This window comes from Bacillus rossius, chromosome 5 (genome assembly GCF_032445375.1).
Source record: "Bacillus rossius redtenbacheri isolate Brsri chromosome 5, Brsri_v3, whole genome shotgun sequence".
In the NCBI taxonomy this organism is placed as follows: Eukaryota; Metazoa; Arthropoda; class Insecta; order Phasmatodea; family Bacillidae; genus Bacillus; species Bacillus rossius.
In genome coordinates this window covers 56,410,718-56,434,338 of record NC_086333.1, presented here as the reverse complement: position 1 = coordinate 56,434,338, position 23,621 = coordinate 56,410,718, and the positions used below count along the sequence as shown (strand labels likewise).

At 34.6% G+C, this 23,621-nt stretch overlaps 1 protein-coding gene across 4 annotated transcripts in view; it reads left to right on the top strand.

Annotated features, from left to right (window-relative positions):
• The first annotated feature begins 2,604 nt into the window (after nucleotides 1-2,604).
• The window catches only part of LOC134531821 (gamma-tubulin complex component 3), a 41,666-nt gene continuing 20,649 nt past the window's right edge, over nucleotides 2,605-23,621 (top strand). The window contains exons 1-8 of one of the 4 annotated variants that reach the window (XM_063367778.1): nucleotides 2,605-2,788; nucleotides 8,541-8,713; nucleotides 10,186-10,350; nucleotides 12,659-12,761; nucleotides 16,942-16,998; nucleotides 19,221-19,339; nucleotides 21,575-21,769; nucleotides 22,047-22,322. In XM_063367778.1, coding sequence (XP_063223848.1) covers nucleotides 2,704-2,788; nucleotides 8,541-8,713; nucleotides 10,186-10,350; nucleotides 12,659-12,761; nucleotides 16,942-16,998; nucleotides 19,221-19,339; nucleotides 21,575-21,769; nucleotides 22,047-22,322 — 1,173 coding nt within the window. In that variant the 5' untranslated portion in view covers nucleotides 2,605-2,703. The remainder of the gene's footprint in view (nucleotides 2,789-8,540; nucleotides 8,714-10,185; nucleotides 10,351-12,658; nucleotides 12,762-16,941; nucleotides 16,999-19,220; nucleotides 19,340-21,574; nucleotides 21,770-22,046; nucleotides 22,323-23,621) is intronic. The other 3 variants (XM_063367779.1, XM_063367780.1, XM_063367781.1) reach the window with 3 other exon arrangements.

Below are 23,621 nucleotides of genomic sequence, written 5' to 3'. Positions count from 1 at the left end.
GTTTCACAGGAATGGAGCCTTCATGTTAAGCTATCCATCATGCCCGGGTCTCCCCTACTATATCAGTTAATTTTGTGTATAGGAACAATGCCCCACTATTACAAAAGTCAGTTTAGTTTCAAAATACTACAGTAAAAAATGGCTACTCTCCCATGTGTTTTGAGGAAAATTACTTGAATATCATATAAATTAACATACAGGTTATATTCATACTGTTTTACTGCACTTGCAGCATCTTTTTATGTTCAAGTCACAATATTGACTTACTTTTGCACATTTCAAATTTTTTTGAATATTCTCTGTTACACTGGCCAGTACGTAGCTGAGCATGAGACCATTAACACTAGATTTTATGTTTCATTGGCTGCTGAGCATGTCGGGCATGTCGTGTCGTGTCCATCGTGGCTATCGTGGCTTCGTGACTCCAGCTATGCAATGCGAACCTCCGTTGTATACTTTATTGCTTAGTTTAATCGTTGAAGTGAATTATTAAATAGCAAAAATTCACAGCCCAGGATCCGAGTAAATACGAGCGAAGGAAGAATAGGAACCATGTGATACATAGGCTGTGTGGGCCAGAATGCTCTACATGTTCGCAAAGTGAGTGACTCACCTATTTACTGCTAGAAATGTACGACGACGAGGAAGAACACCCAGGAATGGAAAAATATGATAGATGGTCGGTCAGCATTGTCACTGGCCCGGCATTACCCGGGGCATGTGGAAGTATGTGAGTACATGTGAGACATGCTAAGACAGAGCAGCTGCAGAAACCTTGCTTCCACACTACTCCATTCCAGCCCATTGTGCTGGATTTAATGGGACCATATTCCTGCACATCCTGTGGGAGGAGGTTACTGGTGGTGGTGACCTACCTCAACACCTGCTGGGTAGAAGCATACCGCACCAGAAATGTTCCGGATAGCACAATTGGGATATTACAAATATAATTCTTCATAGGTTGGGATAAAATAGGGACATGCTGACAGACAATGACAGCCAATTCGTTGGGAGGCATTGTTGGAAGATGTGCAACTTGTGGCACATCGAACACCATGCCCAACTACCATCCCCGAGCCAACCTGACAAGAGAGATGGAACCACAGATGCGCTTAAGGCTAGGGAGCGACCATACAATGTGGGATAAACACCTTGCAGAAACTCTGCTCTGCATCTGCGGCAGAACAAATGCTGCCATGGGAATGAAACCAACAGAAATTGTGAAAAACCACAATCTACCCATGTCAGTCGAATGGACAATCCACGAGGTAGCTAACAAAAGGGAAGATACAAAGGAGTACTATCTGCAGCGAGAGATGGAACTAGCAACAAGGTGCGAATGCCAGATGCCCTCAACCCGAAAAATAACACCAGCAGACGACCCAATCGATACCGAAAGTTCAGCCTGGAAAATATGTGTACATGTGTATGCAGCCCCTATCGAGCATACCAAGGAACAATTGTGTCAGGCTGAACCCCAGGTGGTCGGGACAACACCTGTTTTTGAAATGGCTGAGCCAGAGCACCTACTTGGTATGACTGAATGGACATTAGTTCCGAAAAGTTCACCGAGAACAACATTCCCAGAAGATAATGTGACCCTTGAAGATGACCCCTTGGAATAATGGACGAAACGCTCAAAGCTGGCCATTGCTGTTGGATGGCAACCCGAGGGAACAGATCCCTACCAGTGAGTCCAGAATGAGAGAGGCAGTACTCCCACCTTTGGCCACCACTGGAGATGGTGACCCTGTCTGGTTGCCCATGGATGTGTGGATAGCCTAGACCCGGGCTTGTCCAGGGGAGGGAGGGAATATGATATTGTACTGCCTTGGGAAGTATCAAACCTGAGACCCAGAAGTCTCCATGGTATGCGAAGCTACCAGAAAACACCTTCCGTCAACTCCACTGACATAAGACTCTTAAATGTTAATGTTATATAGTATGTTAATTTTTTTTAGGTGTATTTTTTAGGGAAATATGAATGACAGAGACAATTAAAGTTTTTTTTTTTGCATTTGTAAACAGGAAGGCAGAATGGCATAAAGATGTTTAAATATGGTTGTTGTGTGTGCTGTCACTTCCCGCCATGCATATGGAAGTAGCATACTTGGAGCATTTTCTTCATTACAGTTTGGGCCACTGTCGGGGACAGACCCTTTCCCAGGAGCTAGAGCATTTCTTTTGTATTCACTGATTGTTAGTCTATGGTAAAATCACTCACTTTCCCCAGTGAGGCTGCACTAACAGAGCTGGCACCGTTCTAAGCGAACAACGACCACATTTCAATTACAGATGGTCACCAATTATCCACGAGAGCCACAGACCTAGCAAAGTCAGGCCTCCCAAGATGGCAGCTGGTATTAGAATTTATTCTCTATCCTCTCGAATTGATATTCTTACCTTAAAATACTGATAAAATGTTACATTTTGATTCAAAAATTACTAAGTAGATTAATTTGTGTTTATGTTAAACTTAAGGTGTAAACTTTATTGGGCAGAAACTGATTTCGTGATTAAGAAAAATATTCGGAAAACGGTCATAAATCGATATTTTGAATTTCAATAATAGTGTAACAATTGATGGGGCACGAAAACTTATCGATATTAACAACAATGGTGGCAGGGTAAGAAGGCGGGATTAGAAATGGCACCGAAAAGCAGTAGTGTGTTTTTGTCAAGAATTTTGAAGTTTTGTGTATAATGTCGAAACTGAATGGCGATAAGTCTAACTATATTGGATCATTATTACATAGTTTGTGCTTAAATTATGCGGACCAAAACGAAGGTATGTATTGATAGCTAATTATTGTGCATTATGTTTGGGTATCTACTGATGTATAGTCCCTACGTAGTTTTATTAAATAACTTTTACTTCTAGTTGAGAGTGCAAATGCATTTAGTATTATTGCCTATTTTAGTTTTATAATGAAATTACAAGTTAAAGCGGTTCATAGACATAGTAGCGCTTTGCAAACTAAAACTAACAGAAAATAATTTTGACAGTTTGAAATTTATAGCATGGAGTTATGACCACCTGATTGATAATTGTTCACAATGTACCCGTGTTCATAATGCTGTAACTTTCTGATATCCCATCCTTCTGCAATGTATTGTTTTGTTCAGTATTTAAATGTTATATCAAAATAGTCGATTGTATGTTAAGAAAAATTCGTTGCAAATAACATAAAATATCGGATTTTTGATACTTTTAATGAACATAATATTTGTAAAGAGCATTTTTACACACACAATTTAGGTTATTACGTATTTTCATTATGCTTATTTAAAAAGTTGAAATTTTATTATTGAAAAGGGGCAAAAGTTATGTAACCTGATCACCTACCTTATTCAAAGGCGAGCTGGTTAAACTTGGAAGTTAAGCTACAGTAAACTCCCTATTATCCGCGCATGCTACGAAAATAACAGCACATATGTAAATCTGTATTTTATTACAAGTGACGAGTGTATTGTGTGTAATATACAGTAAAACTCCACAGGCCTTCTCGGAACTCACGCCATAGGCTGGCATGCGTTGCTATTTTTGTCTCTGTTCCGCTTTGTTTCTAGTTGTATGGTTGATTTTATGTTTACATCACTGAAATGTATTGTATGTTAATTATTCAGTAAAATACTAAAACTTAAGCATCAATAAAATTTTTTACTGTTAATTGTAACTTTTACTGTACATAAATTTTTAGATTTTTAAGTTGAAATTAATGTTTCCTTTTTTGTTTCCTATTTTCGGCTCTTTTGCGGATTATCCGCGATTTTCACTATCCGCGGTGGCCCTGCCACTTAATTTCGCTGATAATCGGGAGGGTACTGTACTTGGAAACGTTTGCATTACAGAAAATGTTCCCCCCCCCCCCCCCCTAAAGATACCCCTGGTTACAAATCCTACCCATTCATTCCAGCAGTGCTACATCGCCTCGTCGCCTTTCATCACCTTAATAACCCTGATGTAGAATAGATGTTAAGCTCAAATTCATTCTTTCATTTATTTACAACTAAAATGTTGTGAGTCATAGTAAATAAACTGCTTAGTAGAGGTGGAAGAGTAATAATAATGCCAAAACTAATTCATAGAATTGTTTAGCAGTTGGTTTTGACTGGGCAAGTCACTTACAAAAATAGACATGTACCTACTGTGGTGCATGGTAAAAAAAATCCTATGTTAAGCTAATTTTGGCTATTTTATATTTCCAAAATAGATGTCTTGTGAAAAACAGTATTAAAAAATTGTTAAAGGGTTAAAAGAAAAGTTAAATTCCACCACGAGCCTTAAATATCTTGGACTTAAACTAGGACAAATTAACAAAAAAAAAAAAAAAAATGTATTCACAAAAATTATCTGATCCTATGGCAATAGTGTTAATCAAACATTTATCTAATCTTATTTAAAGTTTTTGACGTGACAACGTCTAATAAAGTGATGAACGCTGGCTGCATGCACGAAAAAGTGTCCTGTAACACACATAGTCCCGTTACACTGTGTCCCGTTACGCTCATTGTACGCTTGTGCCGCATCTATCTCTCTTCCACTCGATTGGAACAGCCATCGATTTGACTTTTTGGAGGCACATTAAACTTGAAACACTCCCATTTGTTTCCTACTTTTCCTATCATCGTCCTATCCTTAACAGAATAACGCAGATTGGAAGAAGTTAAATAGCAAACATGTATATAAGTTATAGTTAAAATAATCTGTTCGTTAAAGTAATAAACATATTTAAATTAATGAGTGCAAATAAAAGTAAATTTATCAATTAAATTGTTGATTTCATTTCACTCCTTCTTTGTACGTATCCATACAGAATAGTGATAATTCAATAAAAATGATTCAATTTCATTAATAAAAGTATGCAATCATTTCATCAATGTTTTGATATGACGTCACGTTAAACTATCGTCCGTAAACCGACTTTACAGACAACCTTTTTAAACACTCATAGTTTTGACAAAATTGACCACCTCCAACTGCTCAAATTATGATTTGTGAAATTTCATGTGTGCTGCTATCATATTCTTAAAAGGGGAAGCTTGCTGAATCATCAGTAACTATGGGTAATACTTGGACTGAGCGGCTTTTTATAACAGTAAGAAAACGAAATTGGAAAACATAGTTTTCAACACGTCCGTAAATTTATTCCAAAGGAATGGTTTCGTAATTCCTACTATTTTGTGAAAAAAATAATATTTTATATCTTCCATTACAATACCTGTGCTTTAACACTGCAAAAAAAAAAAAAAAAAGGAATATAAGTTTTCCATATACTTCAAATGTTCCTGAAGTAACCCAGAAAGGAAGGTTAATTAATTTGTACTGGTTTGTGAAAAAATAACAGTTTACAGCTTACATTACAATACCTATGTATTCACGCTATTGCCGAAATTCATTGTTTACCCGTGTAGGTTTTTTATTTTTTTGTTTAGATAACTTTAGTCAATGTAAGTGTTGTTGTAATAATACAAGTCATAATTAATTGCAATATTGTATACTGTATTGCTATTGTAAGGAATTACTAATGCTTATTTTTGTTTTGTTTTATTAGAATAAGTAATTTTAATTCAAAATGTTTGCTTTTTAACATTGCATTTAAAGTAGTTACTATTTTGAGTCACGTTGTAATGGACAAGTCTACGTCATTCATTTTCTTTGAGGAATACATGCTGTCACTGAATTGGCTGACACATGGAATTTTGCATTCTTTCCAGGGAATTATTGGATTAAAGTCATCTTATATTCTGTGTTTGATATGACTGGTGTTTCATGTATCCCAGTTTATCCGTGGATACTGAAGGCTTGATTCTGATGCCATGATCCTGTTGGCTTGATCCTGTGGTACAGATGCTTGTTGTTTTAGTTCAGTATGTCAGAAGAATCTGCACATGACAGAAATTGTGAAATAATTAAGAATTATGATTGTAGGTTGTCAAAGTTCATTTTTATTCGACTTACAATCATAATTCATTATATGACAATATTTATTTTATGTACAGGATCTTCTGACGTACTGAATTAAAACAGTAAGGTGCAGGATCAAGCCAACATGATCATGCCATCAGGATGAAGTCTTCAGAATCCAAGGATAAACTTCAATATATGAAACAATAGAAGTAGCGTATTTTTTATTCTCCATAGTTGGCTACAATTGTGCTAAACAAAGACACACATGATCGCGGGTAAACAATGAGTGGCGGAGGCAGTGTGAAAACACAGGTATTGTAATGTAAGCTTTAAACTGTTATTTTTTCACAAACCAGTACGAATTAATTAACCTTCTTTTCTGGGTTACTTCAGGAACATCTGAAGTATATGGAAAACATATATTCCTTTTTTTTTTCTTGCAGTGTAAAAGCACAGGTACTGTAATGTAAGCTTTAAACTGTTATTTTTCACAAACCGGTAGGATTTAAGAAACCATGTTTTCAGAGTAAATTTAGGGACGTTTCTAGTACTTGAAAAACATATTTTCTGTTCTTATTTACTTTTCGTTCCATGAAGCCACAACATCTGATGCTGTTATAGTAAGGTTAGCTATCATCTATTTTTTTTACAAACTATTAGAAATAAGAAACCTTTTTCTTCAGAATTAATTCATTGAAGTGTGTAGTGTGTAAAAGCCATGTTTTATTTTTTTATTTCCGTCCTAAAAAGCTGCTTTGTCCGAGTATTACCCTATGTACATGGATGAATCATAGTTGAGATACATGATTATCACTAATAAGCTCCACACAAAATTTTGGTTGTTTTGCATACACATAAAAATGTAAAAACTTAACTATAATTGTTTATAAAGTTCCACATCATTTATTCAAGTTTATTCCTTCGTCCTGATGGAATGATCCTGTATACATTGATCATGTGGTACATAATAATTGCTGTCTTAATTTATTACTTCAAAAGATCCTGCACATGACAAAAACTTGTGATTTAACAATGAAATATGATCACAAAATGTATACAAAAGAAAAAATTTCAACAAGACCTGACATATTTTGTTTGTATTGTGATGTTCATGATTTTGTAATGTCCAGGATCGTTCAATGTTCTAAATTAAAACAAGCATCATGTACCACTGGATCAATGTATACTTACATGATCATGCCATTAGGATCTTGGGCTAAACTTGGATATGTGACATAGAATAATTACCCTGTAGATGATAACTTCCACGTGGAAAATGTATATAAAATAATCACATATTTATGAAAATTATACATAAATAAATTATATTAAGAATCTCTAGGCCTTTAGAATAGCCAAGTATAGTTACCTCACCTTTCAACTGCATATAACATGTTGGATTAATGAGTTTTAGCATGGAAAACATTTTCCCATGAAAATCTTTTACCTTGCAGTTGGACGGGACGATACTGTGATGCCCCCTGGTGCTAGTGCAGTGTTACCTCTTAGTACAAGGCTCTGAACTGGCACACAGTCTCCTTGTTGTGTATAGGACAACTATGAAATTTGAGTGGTAACCATAACATTATATGGTGGAGAAAAGAAGAAAAATGTGTAATACAAAGCCCTTGGGTGCTTTTAATAATCTCTACCGGGTTTTCCATGTCTATGTATAACTCTGAAAACATACGTTATATCAATTTTCTCTCTCCTAAAAATACAGTTTAAAAATGAAATACGAAATCATGCACTCGGCGTGTTCTAAAATGCTTTTCGTGAACAGACCACGTGACATTAGAGTGGTTTTCCAATTGCGTGATTTCTTCTGAAGCTCTGCACGTATGTGTGCCTAGGTATGTGGGTGCCTTAAGAGGCCACTCCATTGTTTCAGGGGCACTACGCAACCCACGTTAACCTCATAAGATTCAATGCTATTTTCATTCTGCTTATAACTAATTAACTAATATAGATTTTGAAATGATGCTTGCTTGATATGTAAGACAACGATGCTATTATCAAAGCCCCTTTCTTCAAAAACGTGCATAAATTATGGTTTTATACTAATCTTTACTAATATGCATAAGTGTATTGTCTAGGTTTGAACCATAATTTATGCACATTTTTAAAGAAAGGGGCTTTGATAAGAGCATCGTTGTCTTACATATCAAGCAAGCATCATTTTGTAATCTATATTAGTTAATAAGTTATAAGCAAAATGAAAATAGCATTGAAAGTTATGAGGTTAAGTAACGCGGGTTGCGTAGTGCCCCTGAAACACTGGAGTGGCCTCTTAAGAAGACTGAAGTTCTAACTGTTGTGGCAAATTAAAAATTAGTGTATTCTTGTCTTTTTTCTCCCAAGGAAATGATTAATTATTTTAATTTGATATCTTAGTTTAGCTAAAGATTTTTTTTTAATGAGACAGTCTTTTATCTGATACTAGGAAATTTTTATATTCGAAAGAAATCGCACTCTTCAAGTCACTGTAAGCAAAATGTTGCAACGTATGACATGTATGATATTTAAGCATGTGTTCAAAGTAGCTGTTTGTGATGTCATACTAAATATACACAGTTGTAAACTATTATTGTGTATATGATATTAGCCACAATATTTTTGGTTTGTTCAGCTGTTGCAGATAAATCATTCCACATTGTCAGTAAAAAGTTAACACAACCCCATTGTGGCAAAGAGCAGTGTGAGTTTGTCACTGTAGAGAAGATAAAGGGAAGGATTGGCAAGATAAGGGGACAAGAGGACGTGCACAGCTTTGTCGACCTGTACCATAAGCTGACACAGTCTGTAAGTTGTGGCTCTGGTCCATTCAGCATCTGTAAGCTCTTTGAGCGGTCAACAAGCCGGTATTAGTCAGGAACAAGTTAATTTGTCTTTATTACTGTTAAGCACTTTTCTTGTGTGCTCTAGCAGGTTTCTAGGTAACAGGTAAACTGTGAAAACAGGGAAATCTCAGGGAATTTAAGAAGTGACTTCAAAATCTGGATAGCACTGGGATTTTGATATATAATTTTTAATACCAGTTTTTTTTAATATCTTAAAACCTGTCTATTTTAGTCACAGTTTAATCTCTTTTAATTATCAATCTAAGAGAAACAATCAATGAATAAACTGTGTATTGAATTAATGATTTTAATCATATTAGGATGTTGTTTGTCATTCACCTAGTCATTACGATTAATATAGTGTTCCAAAGTTTAATCAAAATTATGGCAGCTATAGTTGCATGGTGTTGGTGGAAATAATGGTGCAAACGTGTGTATTGTGCTGGAAAAGATTTTATGGTCAATTTTACATGTTAATGTGTGGTTGAAATGTGTTTTTGATAGGTGACTTCTTATAAATTAATGCTACCTTGCAAGATAAAGTAATGAGACAAGTAAAAAATTGTTTAACAGAGAAAATGTTTAAGAGTAAAAGGGTGGGAGTGTAGACCCTTTTTGGGACATGGTATACAAAAAATTTTTCTGGTGGTTGCAAAATTTATTGCAAAAGAACTTTTGCCTGTGGCAGAAATTTTGATTAGTAGCTCCCCTCCTCCCCCCTTCCTCCTTCAGACCCAAAAGCAATAAATGTTCCAGACATAATTTTTTTGGCATATGTGTACTATGTTTGTAAATGTACGTTTTATTTCAAGAATCGTACAGTTTTCATAGCAATAATATAGTTTCAAAGAAGCAATGGAAACACTAATATATTTTAAAAAACCACATAGTTTGAATTGAGTTATGTTGCTAAATTGGTCATTGAAATGTCCTTGAATTTCTAAATCATTAATTTGTGGCCGTCCGGTTAGAGCAAGGCTGTGAATTTAAGTCTTCTTGTCATGCGTATGATATTTGAACGGTAACTATAACATTATATGTTGAAGAAATAAAGATAAAGGTAGGAATCAAGTCTTTTGAGTCCTTTCAAGTATCTGAATGGGTTGTTTCATGTCCTAACATTATTCTGAAAACACTCGTTTTAGCCATTTTTACTCTTATAAAATTACAGCCCTCAGCGATTTATTAAATACTTTTCATTTACAGACACTACTCAGATTCTTGAACAGTCTTCTAATCATGTGGTTTTTTCTGAAGTTTTGCACATTGTAGGTAGGTATGTGTGCCCAGGTAGGCATGCCTTTAATGGTCCTGAAATTGGTGGTTTACCAGGTATTTTTTAGACAGCCTGCGAAGGGTTGATATATTTACCAAGCGACTTTGTTAGTAGTTTGTGGCGAGGAAGCAGGAGGCAGGGGATCTGTGTGTGCGCAGGTTGCGTTGAAGAACCGCGGTGCCGTGCTGAACTTCCTGTTGCTCGCGAGCCTGCAAGCTGATGGCGACCGCGAGAACAACCTAGAGCAGCCCTTCTACATACCGCTGCTCTCGCCTGCTGGCCACCTGCCAGCCATGCCTTCTCGCGGGAGCAGTTCCCCGCAGGTCAGACGAGTTTCCTTGGAATTGTGCCCTCCAAGATTTGTTTGGTCACAGAGCTGAATGGTTCCCATCCATTTAGGTTTTGACTGGTGATGGGACATTCAAATTCTCCAATCCTCAATTGCCATCAAGTCTTTGTGATTCAAAAACTTTCAGAGTGAGAGAAAATATTTGAAGGAAAAAAATTAAAAATGATAAATTTTTTGAAATTCTTACCTGCTCTAGTATTGGATGCCTGAATTATTTTAATGTACAATAGCTATCATAGTAAATTAGGGTTTTCTACCAGAATGTTTAACTCAGGAAACATTTGTAACAAGGAAAAAAATAATAATAAATATTTTATATCTTAAAAACATAAATATTTCATTATCATTAAAATAAAAATTCAATATTTTAATTATTTTTTTTAAACCATGAAGTTTTGTGTTTTAAAAATAAATGCCTGCAAAAAGAAAAATATCAACTAGTTACCTTTCATCGCCAGACCGTACAATTACATATAGGTACATATCTGTAGTGTTAGTACATACAGAAACACCAAACACAAAATTTGTAAAAATTTATATTCAGTTTTAAGGCACTCTTAAAGGAATCAAATTCGAGATTCAGTTTTTCAGAAAAAATGGATTTGACTTATTAGCTATTACTGGTGTTTATATATTCATTTACTGAAATTCTTTTGTTAAAAAATTTGGTTGTGTATAAATCATAATATTATACTGCTCTTTTAAAATTAATTATGTTTAGCTGCAGTAAATTTCATCACATCTATAACTAGTGAAAGTGACTAGATATTTTCTCTAAAATAGTCTCACTTGAGAAATGATGTATGACACACATTGTCTTTCACAATGTCAGTTAATTTATCAAGGGATTCAATAGACAGTAAAAAGTTTTGAATTTCATTAGCAATTTATTATGTTATACTTAAAATTAAATATTTTAAAGGATTTAAAAATATGCGAGAGAGAGGGGATTGCTATATACGTATTAACAAAGTTTGTAAACTTTTAGCACTTCAAACTTGAGAACTTAGTGCTGAAAATATTGACTTAATGTGTAGTTGAATTAAAACTCTTTTAAAAGGTATTTGGTACTTTAATTTGTTTTTAAAAATTTAGTGTTTGGTGTTTTTGAATGTACTAACACTACAGATATGTAGGTACCTATATTTAATTGTACGGTCTGGCGGTGAAAGGTAACTAGTCAATATTTTTCTTTTTGCAGGCAGAATGAAAAAAAAAATCATTTTTTTATGTTACTTATTTGTGTAAAATTCAAAGCTTAGTATTAGTGTAATTCTGACATTGTATGCAGTTCATTGATACAAAATTCATAATTCTCACTACTTTGTTGCAGTTTGAGCTATTTCCTTTTGAATTATATGAAAATTGTTTAGCTCTGACTTGTTACCTTTTACCGCCAGACTGTCCAATTATGAATCTAAGGAAATCAAATAAAGTTTTATGAAATATAACTAGGCAAGGTCATGGCTCATGGAGTGCATATATACTGGTTTATTTTTTATATATACTGTATATATAAAATTATATTTTAAGTTTTCTCAATATTGCACTCTCTCACTTCCACTTTTGATTTACATCAATTGGCAGATGTTAAATTATTATTATTATTATTATTTAATATCTATTCTGTGCACCCAAATTTGTACAGATACCTGTATTTCATTTTTGACACAACCTAAATTAAGTGTAGTGCACTGATACTGATGATACTGATGAATAGTAATAGGTTGATTAAAAATAATGCCATCAACAGCATTTAAATCTGAATTTAATTATGTGGATTATGAATTGAGGCAGTTGGCACAAAAGGGAAGTAGATTATCATTCTTTGAGGTGGGGAGTGTCAATCGCATATGTTTGTACGTGAATAGTTTCTAATTAGTTACCTATGTGAATTTAAGTATAAAAAAAATGTAATCTCTTTGTGTTTTTATTCACTCTTATTTTCTCTCTGCTTACATAGGTGTTTATTTATGATTTGTTAATTGTTTTGTATTGTGTTATTTTTTTCATCAGTTTTTATTCCTTAAGGTAAATCCCCTTTTGACATCTGATGATGTAATTTATTATACGTGTTTAACTTTGTTCCATCACTGTGAATATGTATGTGTTTGTGTGTAGCAGATGTACGTTGTGCACCTGTTGGCTTGTCTTGGAAAAAAAATGGTTTAGTACTTTCAATTCGTGTTTCAATTGTGTGTGTGTTTTTTTTAATGGAAATTTTTTTAATTATGCCAGAGTGGTGAACAGCTGGCTACAAAGTGGTTTTCATGTTGGTGCAGGAGTTGTACATAAATTCGTCGCGCCAGAGGCCGGCTCCTGTGTCAGTGATGCAACAGACTGCAGTCCCTCTCTACATCAACTCCAGGTTCAGCGACAGTTCAGGTGGGTGCTAGTTCTGCTTGTGTTTTGGTTATTAACTCATTTAGTGATTCCAGCTTAGGTTTTTTTTTTTGAGAATGAATGAATGAAGTGAAGAGGTTGTGGTCTTGCTGTCCTGATTTTGGATTTCCACTAAATCACTCCAGGCAAATACCGGGATTGTTCCTGTCCAACATCCCTGGTCTCTCACGGTATCTCATCTAAGCGCAAGGCTGTGGACTGATGCACAGTCTTCTCATCGTGCATAGGGTAACTATGAGATCTGAGCGATAACCATAACATTATATGGCAGGAGAATGAAGATGAAGATATAATGCAAGTTCCTTGAGTGCTTTCAAGAATCTTTACTGAATGTTTCATGCCTAAAAATGATTGCAAAAATTCCTGTTTTAGCAGTTTTATTTCTCCTAAAAACAGTTACACGAAGTTCGAAAACATTAAGTACTACTTATCTGCTCTTAGCGTAACCCTAAATGCAGTTTTCAAATTGTGTGGATTTTTCTAAAGTTCTGCACACAATATGTGTGTCCAGGAAGGTGGAGCCCTTAACCCCAAAAAAAAAAAAATTAATTAGGGCTTTAATATTGATTTAAAATTGAGGTCAGTAAAGATGAGAGGTAAAGAAATGAGAATGTGTGATGGAAATGGAAGTACTCTATCAAAAAGTCCTGTATATTCCCCACTAGCGAAAGATCCGGGTATGTACCTGCTGGGAATTAAACCTGAATCACTTAAATAAGAGGTGAGTAATGTAACCAATATAGTTCCAATGTGACTCCCAATATAATGAAGAATTCTTACGAATGTGTGCTGAATTATAATAAGCAGCCTCAGTTCCCATCCACAACATTGTGAAGAATTCTGCTTTTTCGATTGATTAGTGATGTATTCTGTTTGTCAAAGTTCAGTTTCACTACAGCCTTTTCCAACTGTATTTTACGAGCTGGCTCCGTCACCGAGCCTTGACAAACGACTTCAGCAATTGCCTGCGCTACCCTTTTAGGTTGATGACTGACAGGATAGTCATAAATAAATTTTTTTTTACACATTCCTCTCCATTACCCTTACATCCAGTTATTCTAGCCCCTTATGTGTTTATGAATTCGTCTTTTCTGTGTTAGGAGAGCTGTGTGAGTGCACCGTGGATCATAAAAATATATTTATTTATATTTTTAAAATTTCTTTTTAAATGTCAAAGAAAAAAATACACTGTAGAGGAGGCTCTTGAACTGATTTTCAATAGTGATTTTGATACTGAAACCAGTAAACATGAATCACCATCAGAATCTGAAGAAATTTCTGCAGCCTAGTACTGCAGACACACCGACTTCTTTAGTAAGTGATGCTACTTCAGCAAAAATATCTTCAGCAATTCCTTCCACATCAGGTACCTCTCCTGACACAGCTGCACATTCTTCTTCAGTAATAGATGAATCCTCAGTCGAAACCATCAGGAAATCATCATATTGGTTTCACAAGCGTTTTTTTTTCCCTTCATATTATTGTTATGACTGTTTTCAATTCACATTGTTTCTACAATAAATTTGTTGCAAAACCTTTAAATGCTAATTTTCAAATTAAAATCATAGAGCAAATTTTGGAAAAGTACAAAACAGAAAGAAGAAAATAGGTTGGAGGAAGTTCATATTTTCCACCTAGACTGACAGCAGGACCTCAGCTTCCAGATGAATGGCGTGCATATGGGACATGTGTTGTGTGCAAAGCGCACAATAAGAGAAAGCAAACTAAAGTTGTTTGCAAAGAATGCAATGAAGTAACCACTATTTTTTGTGCCACTCCATGCTTCATAATTTATCACACTAAAAAAAGTTTTTGTAATAGTCTACATTGTAAAATAATGATGGTAGGCTAACTGTATTAATTATCTTTTTCATGTAAATTATGTAAATATAAAATTTTTATATTAAAATAAATAAAAAAAATTAACCAAAAACATGTTTACCAGTGCCAAGTATGAAATTAAAATATAAAGTATGAATCTGAAGAAGTTGAGTATCCGTACAGGGGTAATGGCTGGTTAGTCGTAGTGCCTGTGTCCAAGGTTAGGCCAGCCTTCCCACTTCGCCGGAGTGAAAGGGTTAAATTTAAAAAAGGTGGGTTTTACTGTCTTACTTTGAACTGATAAAGTAAATGCATTTGGAAATCAAATTATGTAAATGTTATGGCTATAATTTCAGATAGACTCTATGCTATGGGTAGGTATGTGTTCCAGAGAAAATTCTGGACAATAGGGGTGTATTGTAAGGATTGAACTAACATAATAAAATTACGTAATTTTTTGTTCATTAACTATTTTAACATGGTTACTTTCTTGATGTAATTTGTGGTTTCTCACCTCTTGATAATGGTGAAAGTGAAGAAGTAAATGGGTCCTTAAACACTTCTTAATTTTTTATTGCCCAAGATGATACAAACCATGTTATGGAATACTGAAAAAATAAATCATCTGTTTAATGATTGCTTATGCAAGTTGTAATAATATGGTTATGGCTGTACCCTGTTATTTACGCAGTTGTAATATTGCACAAACATGATATGTAACTAGTAGTTAGAAAACAGCAATCCACAAAAAAAAAAAATATAGAACATAAGTGACTTAAACCTGTGCCTGATTACTAGGCCTGTGCAAACTTTAGGATTTTCGAATATCAAAATGAATAGTTTATTAATAAAGATCGCAGGCTTTCATGGCCATTGTTTGCCTTTTCTTGGCTTCTGGGTGTAGGCCGTTTCAGGTAATTGTCTTGCAATACAATTGCAAGACAATTACCTGACACTGCCTACACCCAGAAGCCAAAAAATGTGAATAGTTTATTATTCGTATTCCATTCAATTTTGAGTACTAACACTTTGAAAAAATGAATATCTGTCATTTGTGAATAGGCTGTGCAGGATCTCAAAAGTCTGGAAAAATTTTGGGATTACAGTAGATTTTCTCTTCTGTCTGGGACAAAATTTCACATGATATTTGTAATTTTTAAGGTTTATTTAGAGTTTTTTTTTTGCTACATCTGGCCAAGTCAATCTTGAGAAGGCATTTGGAACCATTACTAACACTCACATTATCAGCTAAAGTATTTTATGTAGAAGAGACTTTGGCAGGTCGAGAAAAATAGATTAGAACTGACAGCATATAGATAAGGATAAATATGTATCTGTAAAAATCAAAACACTGTGCGGGTGTTGACAATTTTCGGATCAGAGGGTAGAAACAGGTGATGCCAGCTCTGTTATTAGTTTGGTTCAGAACGGGGCAGTGAAGAGAAAAAACTTGTATGGATCTAGTGGAAAACATCTTGGTCACATACTCACAGCAAAGATTCCTAAACCCTAACAACTTATGTCAACATTTTTCTGGTGGATAATACACAGTGAAAGATGACCTGATACAGGCTCACCTTCATACTCCTACAGTTCAGGTAATTATCTTGTGACGCAAGAAAAATTACGCACACACAAGATGGAGAGTGAAAAGGAAGCAGGGAGGGGGGGTGAACTTAGCCTCTTTTACCGATCACACATACAGTGAACAGAAAAAGAGAGGGACACTGTGTTCCTACAATTTAGTTAAAACAATCCAAAAAATATAATCCATAAATGTTAATATAAATAATGATTTATTTTCACATATTGAAAAATTCAATCAAACTAGTTAAAAAAAATTTATACCTACCCTCTTGAAATTTCTTCACACATACTGCAATACCAGATCCTATTTTGATTACCATGAAAAATAAAAATTTATATTTTCCTTTCAAAATTTGAATATTTCAACAAAATTTTCCCTGTAGTAATTGTAACTGACTTAACCTAATCAACCTTCCACTTAAATATTATTTATCTAATTTTCCAGAAGTCACTACACTACACATTTACTTTTTCTTACATATTTATTTGTTACGTGTGAAAAAAAAATTTAGTTCGATTCCTTTTCTTACTATTCAAATTCAATATTGGTATTCTAGAATAATTTTATATTCTAATTCAATTCGAGCTAAAAAAAAAAAAAACAATATTCGCACAGAGACCATGACTGTATTAATAAAGACTTCACCAGAGCTACAAAGCTTTACGGATATTATAGACTAATTTATGAATTCCTTTTTAGTTTATGGTATTCTGCTCCTAAGCAGTTGTTCTAAACTTGTGTCTGTCGTTACAGGGGAACTCCGAAATGTCCAATCACGTCCGTACAAGGCCAAGGTGGACAGTGGTTCATGTGAGTATTCATGGAGCAACTCCTGCACGCTTGTGATAATGACATTGATTGGCAAGCCATTAACACACCTTTTAATTTTTTTGATAAATAATTCTGTATAACTGGTAAAGATTATTTTCTTCATAAGGTAGAGTCCTGGTAATCCAGACTAGATCAGGGTGGCCACAGACTGGGAAAACCGGATTTTTTTTTTTTAAGTTAAGTTAAGCTGGTTTCTGCATTGTAATGGTTTCTTCAATGGCCATTCGTTATAAAAACATGAGTTAGTTGTATCATTTTCAAAATTGCATCTTCATATTACCATATTTACCTGAATAATGCACTCACAATTTTTCATAAAATGTGTGTTGAAAAAGTACGGTACGTGGCTAATTCAAAACTTGACAACACTGCAAGGCAATGCTGTACAGCTCAAGTTACCTAAAGCTCCAAGTTTGGTTAACCTGCTGATGCTTAATGGACACGGACAACAAACATCTTGTCTTGTGGTTTGAAAGTGCATATTTTTGTGAAAAATACGTTTACAATGATTATGAAAGGTTTGAATTTGCGATTATCTATGGCAGCTGAAAAATCACAGAATGATTTGAATTGATCAGGAAATGGGAAATCTTGTTATGGGAAGTATGTCATATATGTGACTAGAGGAGAAAGAAATAAGATTGTTGCCAAAATTTTAATGGCGCTTAACTGCCGTAAACAAAACTGCTTCGGTCAGTATGGTAGTTCTGTTTCTTTAATAATCATTTTTTCTTTCTTCAAGGTAAACTTATACTCATTCGTGGTTAATGCATAAATAAAATATTTACCGTTGGATATCTGTAGAGATGTGTATTTACAATTAATTAAGAATTTTAATGTAAGTTATTGAAACTTTATTAGTAAACTTGTGGCAAGAGCACTGGGTTTGAACCGAGGACGCAAGTGTGTTTCTAAAATAATATTTCATTAAAATCTTATTAATTAATTTTTTTTATAAATTTTTAATTTTTTCCCATTAAAATCAGATGATAATTACAGATTTTCAAGATGGCGGGGCATAACGAAAAGTGCAACAATTTAGAATCCAAGATGGTGTCTATAACGAAACGTGCAACGATTATGTCCTACACATCCAAGGTGGTGGGCATAACAAAATGTGCAACGTTTCTAGAATCCAAGATGGAGACTGTAACAAAATGAGAAACAGTGTTTTTAAATAATATTTATTAAAATGTGATTAATTAAATTTTATAAATTTTAAATTCATCCCAATTTCTAGCATAATAATTACAGATTTTCAAGATGGTGACCTTAACGATAATTGCAACAGTTACATCATAATTCAAAATTGCTGACATGACATCCTTATTCTCAAGGTCATGACCTCGGAGGCTTAAGTTGGCTTGTAGATATAGATTCATAAGCCTTATTACGAACTTTTCAAGCCGTTGGGATTTTTGAAAACTAAAACGGGAAATTTTCCCTCATGATGGGAATTTTTCCCACGAAATGGGAAATTGTTAGGAATTTTGGTAAATTTTGAGGAGCCGAGGAGCCGGAAGCCATCTTGGATTGTGATGTCACGCGGCCATCTTGGATGACCTTGACCTTCAATATTAGCTAAAAAAAAATTACTATGAGATTTTGTGTAGCCACTCTTTAGATTAGACCAGACCCTTTCCGGATCACAAAAAGTCCGGATTATACTAAATTAGGTAAAAAAAATGCACATAATACAAGGTTTAGATGAGTAAAACTATTAAAATAATTTTTTTTTCATTAAAATTTCCTACAGCTTAATTTAAGTTTTAATAGAACTGTATACGTAGACTTAATATTATTAACCAATGAACTGATGTACGTTTAACAAAACAAAACACATTTGTAATGTCTGGATTAAAAGGTTTTTTCTGTATTATCTTATTGTTCTTAATATAATATTCATTTAAGTATTTATTTTAGTGTCTTACTTTCCAATAGTCATATACCTGTTTACATTTGCACCCACCTCCCAATACTTTGAATCTGTTTCCAGAAAAATAATTTTATTCCTTTCTTAATTAATTGAAGATTGTAAATTTGTACATATTTTTCATTTGCGACATGAAAGCAGTAACTTTTGTGAACAGATATGAATGGTATTGGTAAGAGTGAATAATAAAAAAAAATGTGTACCTGTAATGGAAGAAGTCAAATTTGTTTACTGTGGAACCTAATATGGTTTCTGTTTGATTTTGCAGTTATTACTGATGTTTCGGAGAGTGCGTTGCTGCAGGAGCTTATATATTCATTCCAAGGAATTGACGGCAAGATCTTGAAATGGAGCAAGGTCCACGAGGAGTTTGTAGTCGATGCACAGGCAAGTTATGGTCGTGAAAGCTGGTGTCATTTTAAGGTTGAGAACATGTCCAGAATGTCTGGAATTTAGTGCTGTGATTTAGCAGATGTGTAAAAGTTTGGTAGTTTTTTAAAACTTAAGTATTACTTAAATATATTTAAACATTTTTGCTGGTTCCACTCCCTAGTTGCTTAGTTTCTGTGTACATTTTAATTGTAGTGTTAAGTGTTCATTATTCCAAGGTAGGTATGGTTATCGGACCATTGTAATAATCCTTATTTTCTATGTAGGTATTCTGCCAGCTTAAGGTACCTTGGTGAAAGTGAAAATTTTTCCCATGTGTATTATTTTACAAAAAAATTTTTAAATAATTTCTTTTGGATAAAACAATATTGAAACCTCTGACAATAACATACATAAACTAGCCAAGGTTTGTAAATTGTAGATTTTTTGACGTAACATAAACAGCATACCATAAAACCCTTTTGAGATAATCCTAAAAGTTTTCTTCATAAATAAGTTTAAATAGTTGCATACTTGTCATTTAGACATAATGTAACTGAAAACTTGTAAACAGTCTTTCGTAGTTAATAAACCTTAAATAATATAATTTATTTGAGAAACTTATCAACAGAGTACTACAATAACCAAAAATTTTACTCTTCGAGATCGAGATATTTTTGCTGAGTTTACATTTTACCAATTTTAAGGCAATACTCATGATTTTTTTTTTTTTTTTTAATTATTTCAGATTGATTCATATGTGATTCAAATGCATTGTTTTAGTCTGTTATCAGCACTGGTATTCTACACTGACAGAAAATTTCCTTTATCTGAAATACAGTTCCTTGCATTGATTAATATTGCCACTATTCTGAGCTTATTTTGTAATTCATGACTGAACAGAGAAAATTCTAATATTCTTACTATGTGGTGTATTAACATGCAGTAGTGCGAATAATTTTACTGATAAATGTTGACAATAAAAAAAAAAGAGAGAGGCAGGGACATTGAGACTTTTGTCTCACATGCTGAATTACTTAATTCATATTCTTGTCATTGCTATTATTTGAAGGCTCTTCCTTTAAATTAATTCCAATACCTTTTTACATTTCATGTTTCTGTCTCAAATTTCCTAAAAAGATATTTACTAAATATTATTTAATAACAGTTTAATGTTATGCCAGTTTGAGTAATTATTAGCGCTTGTGAGAACTTTTACAGTTCGAAAATAATTTTTAGTAAATATTTGGTGAGAAAATTTGTAACAGAATTACAAATTGTTAAGAGAACTATCTGAAAATATTTAAAAGAAGATCTCTCAAATAATAGCAATGACAAGAAAATGAACTAGCCAAATCAGCTTGTAACATTGCATAATTTGCATGTCGTAAAGTGTAACAGGGTGTTAACATTATGGAAAGTCAGGGAAAATTCGGGAAGATAAAATTGATGAGGAAATGTTGAGTTATTTACTTAAAATCCGTGTAAAGTAATGGAAATTTATTAGTTATAAGTAATTTCAAAGGAAAATATCATGCTACAGTCTGCTGTATCTCTCAGTGTTTCAATGCATAGTCTCACTAACTATAAAATGGCATATGCAAGGTTTTGTTTGGAATAAAGAAAGTGTAGACAGAACAATGCTAGCTATAGGAATGGTGAAGGGCTGTATGTATTTATTTATTATTTCAGAAAATTGCAAAACAGTTAAATTGTAGTGATGTGTCAAATTACCAATTTCTTGAATACGAATCTCGAAATTTGATTTATCAGAGATTACCTTTAATATACCCCTCGAATCCGAATCTAGATGCCAAGGGTCATAAATAAAATAAAATAATGTACAATAAATTTAAAAAAAAAATATTAAAAATGGTGTTGAAACTGTCTACCCTTTAAATGATTTTTTTTTTTTCACAAGTTTCCAGAACCAATACAAATTGTAATTTTATTTATATAATTGGTACATATAAAAGTATTATTTCTTGGGGAATGGTAATAGGAATATGTTCAAAAAAAAATCCCCTATTATACTTCAGAGGTTATCAGTGTGGAATTTTTTATTTATGTAGTTTATTTCCTATAATATTTTTCTTTAATCTTTTTCCTTGAATAATGAATCCTTCGAATACTAAGGATTTGATTGGCCAGTCCCTAGTGAAATTTGGAGGGGGAGGGGGGGGTAGAGAGAGAGAGAAGAGCATGGAAGGACGGACCGGGGTGTGATCGCCTCGTGGCCGGTGGCCGTCCCAGGTGAAGCTGACCGTGTCGAGGAGGCGCTACGTGCAGCGCCTGGCCGAGCTGGGCCAGCTCTACATGCAGGTAAACGACTGCTGTGCCAAGATGAGCTCCTCTCACAACACGGGCCTCGTGTGCCAGAGCCTTGTGGCCGCGCTGCGCTCCGAGCTGGTGGAGTACTACCGCGCCATCGCCGTCTGGCAGTCACAGGTACCGGGGGACTCTGTGGAAATGTGCCATCTATTAAACTAGGCTCTCTGCAATTCGTGATTTTTTTTTTTTAATGTGTAAACATCTTGGCTCCCTGTACACGGCGTTTGGTAGGAGTAATTTTGTGAATGGAACTGAATTCGCTTGGAACGGAAGTTTCACTTGAAAAATTGTACAATTTGAAATATTGCCTAGAATATAAATGTTTGAAATTATAATTCATTCGGAATGGTTGGATGCTGGCAGCATGTAAGCGTGTGTGGATGTCGCTGCGCAGATCCAGCAGCAGTGCGAGAGCCCGGCGGACTCGCCCCTGAGCGAGGAGGCGGCGACGGCGGCCGCCCCTGCCCCTGCCCCCCGCGGCCAGCAGCACCTCACGCTGCGGCGACTGCTGGTGTACTCCCAGGAGCCCCTGGGGCGCATGCGCTGGCTGGCAGCCATCGCCCGCAGCTGCGTGGGCAAGAAGGGCGGGGCGCTGGCCTCGTGCGCTCACCGGTACCTGCAGCACGGCGACTCTGCCCTCAAGGACCTGGTCAGGCACCTGCTCAGCGTGGTGAGCCGCCGCGGATTCTGTTCCTAGTGCCAAACAAGTATCAAATCGAATAACAATTGGACGTGGTTGTGCAAACAGGAACCAACCCACACACGTAACCTATTCTTGAGTATTTTTGAAGTTTAAAGTTAATTATAAATTGTAATTCTCTCATATTGATAACATAATGAGGGTATAATTTTAATGGTCCAGTATAAACACTGATATAATAATAGCAACGACGGTACGTCGACCTTGTACTATTTTAATTTATTTTCAAATATAATATAGCTAAATTATGGGTTGGTTCCTTTTTGCATACCTACGTCCAATTATTTATGAAAAATCACATATTTTACGAATTGAATCCAAAATACATTGAAGTCTTTAATCTTACATTCTAAGGTTTTGGCACATTCTGTAATTTCACACCTTTTGAACGCCCAACTTTTTTTTTTGTGGTTCCATTGACCTCGGATCCCAGGTCGTATTTGCACTGCCAGCTCTTTTAGTTTGCTCGGAGTATATTGTTACTCTTGGTTTTCATTTTGGTACAGTGTTTCCAGTTTTTAAAAGGGGTGAATTTCTCATTTCACCTTTTCATGCTTGGTTTTCCCTGCTAAACATTTGTAATCTTATTAAGTCAGTTATATAGAATGGCTGTGCTCCTTAATGTTCTTTATTAAATACCTTTCATTGAACTTGTATTTCACAAAATGTTTTTTTAGGCTGTCTTATACATCATTTACTTGCAATTTTTTTTAATGTTTTAAGTAGTGATGAGTTAAAACTAGGGATGGGTCGATTCGATTCTCCGATTCCTCGATACCACCGATTATTAAAAAATTTGGGTACTCAGTATCGGGTACTAAAAAAGGGCAAGGTAGGTTAGGTATCGGTTAAGTTATACAAATACAGTAGTAACATATTTTCGTCTGAGCTTTTCTTACATATTTTAATATATCTTACCTGCCGTATGCTCATAAAAATACTAATAATGCTCATTATTATTAAATATTAATTTTATACGAATAAATTTAGATAAAAACAATGTTACCGGGCATGTTTAACCTCTAATTAAAACTCCACGATCGAAGAACATTATTCCTCACTCATGTATTAGACGTAAATAAATTGTAAAAAGACTTATTAATTTTATTTGCAGTTAAGAAAAGTCCATTGTTTTTTGTGAAGAAAGTGACGGTTATGAAACGAGATCACATCACGTGTCGTCACCATTTTAGTTGTGATCCATTCAAAGATGATGGCCTCCACAAAACCTCTGGTGGCCATAAAACAAAGTCAAGTCGAAATGTATCG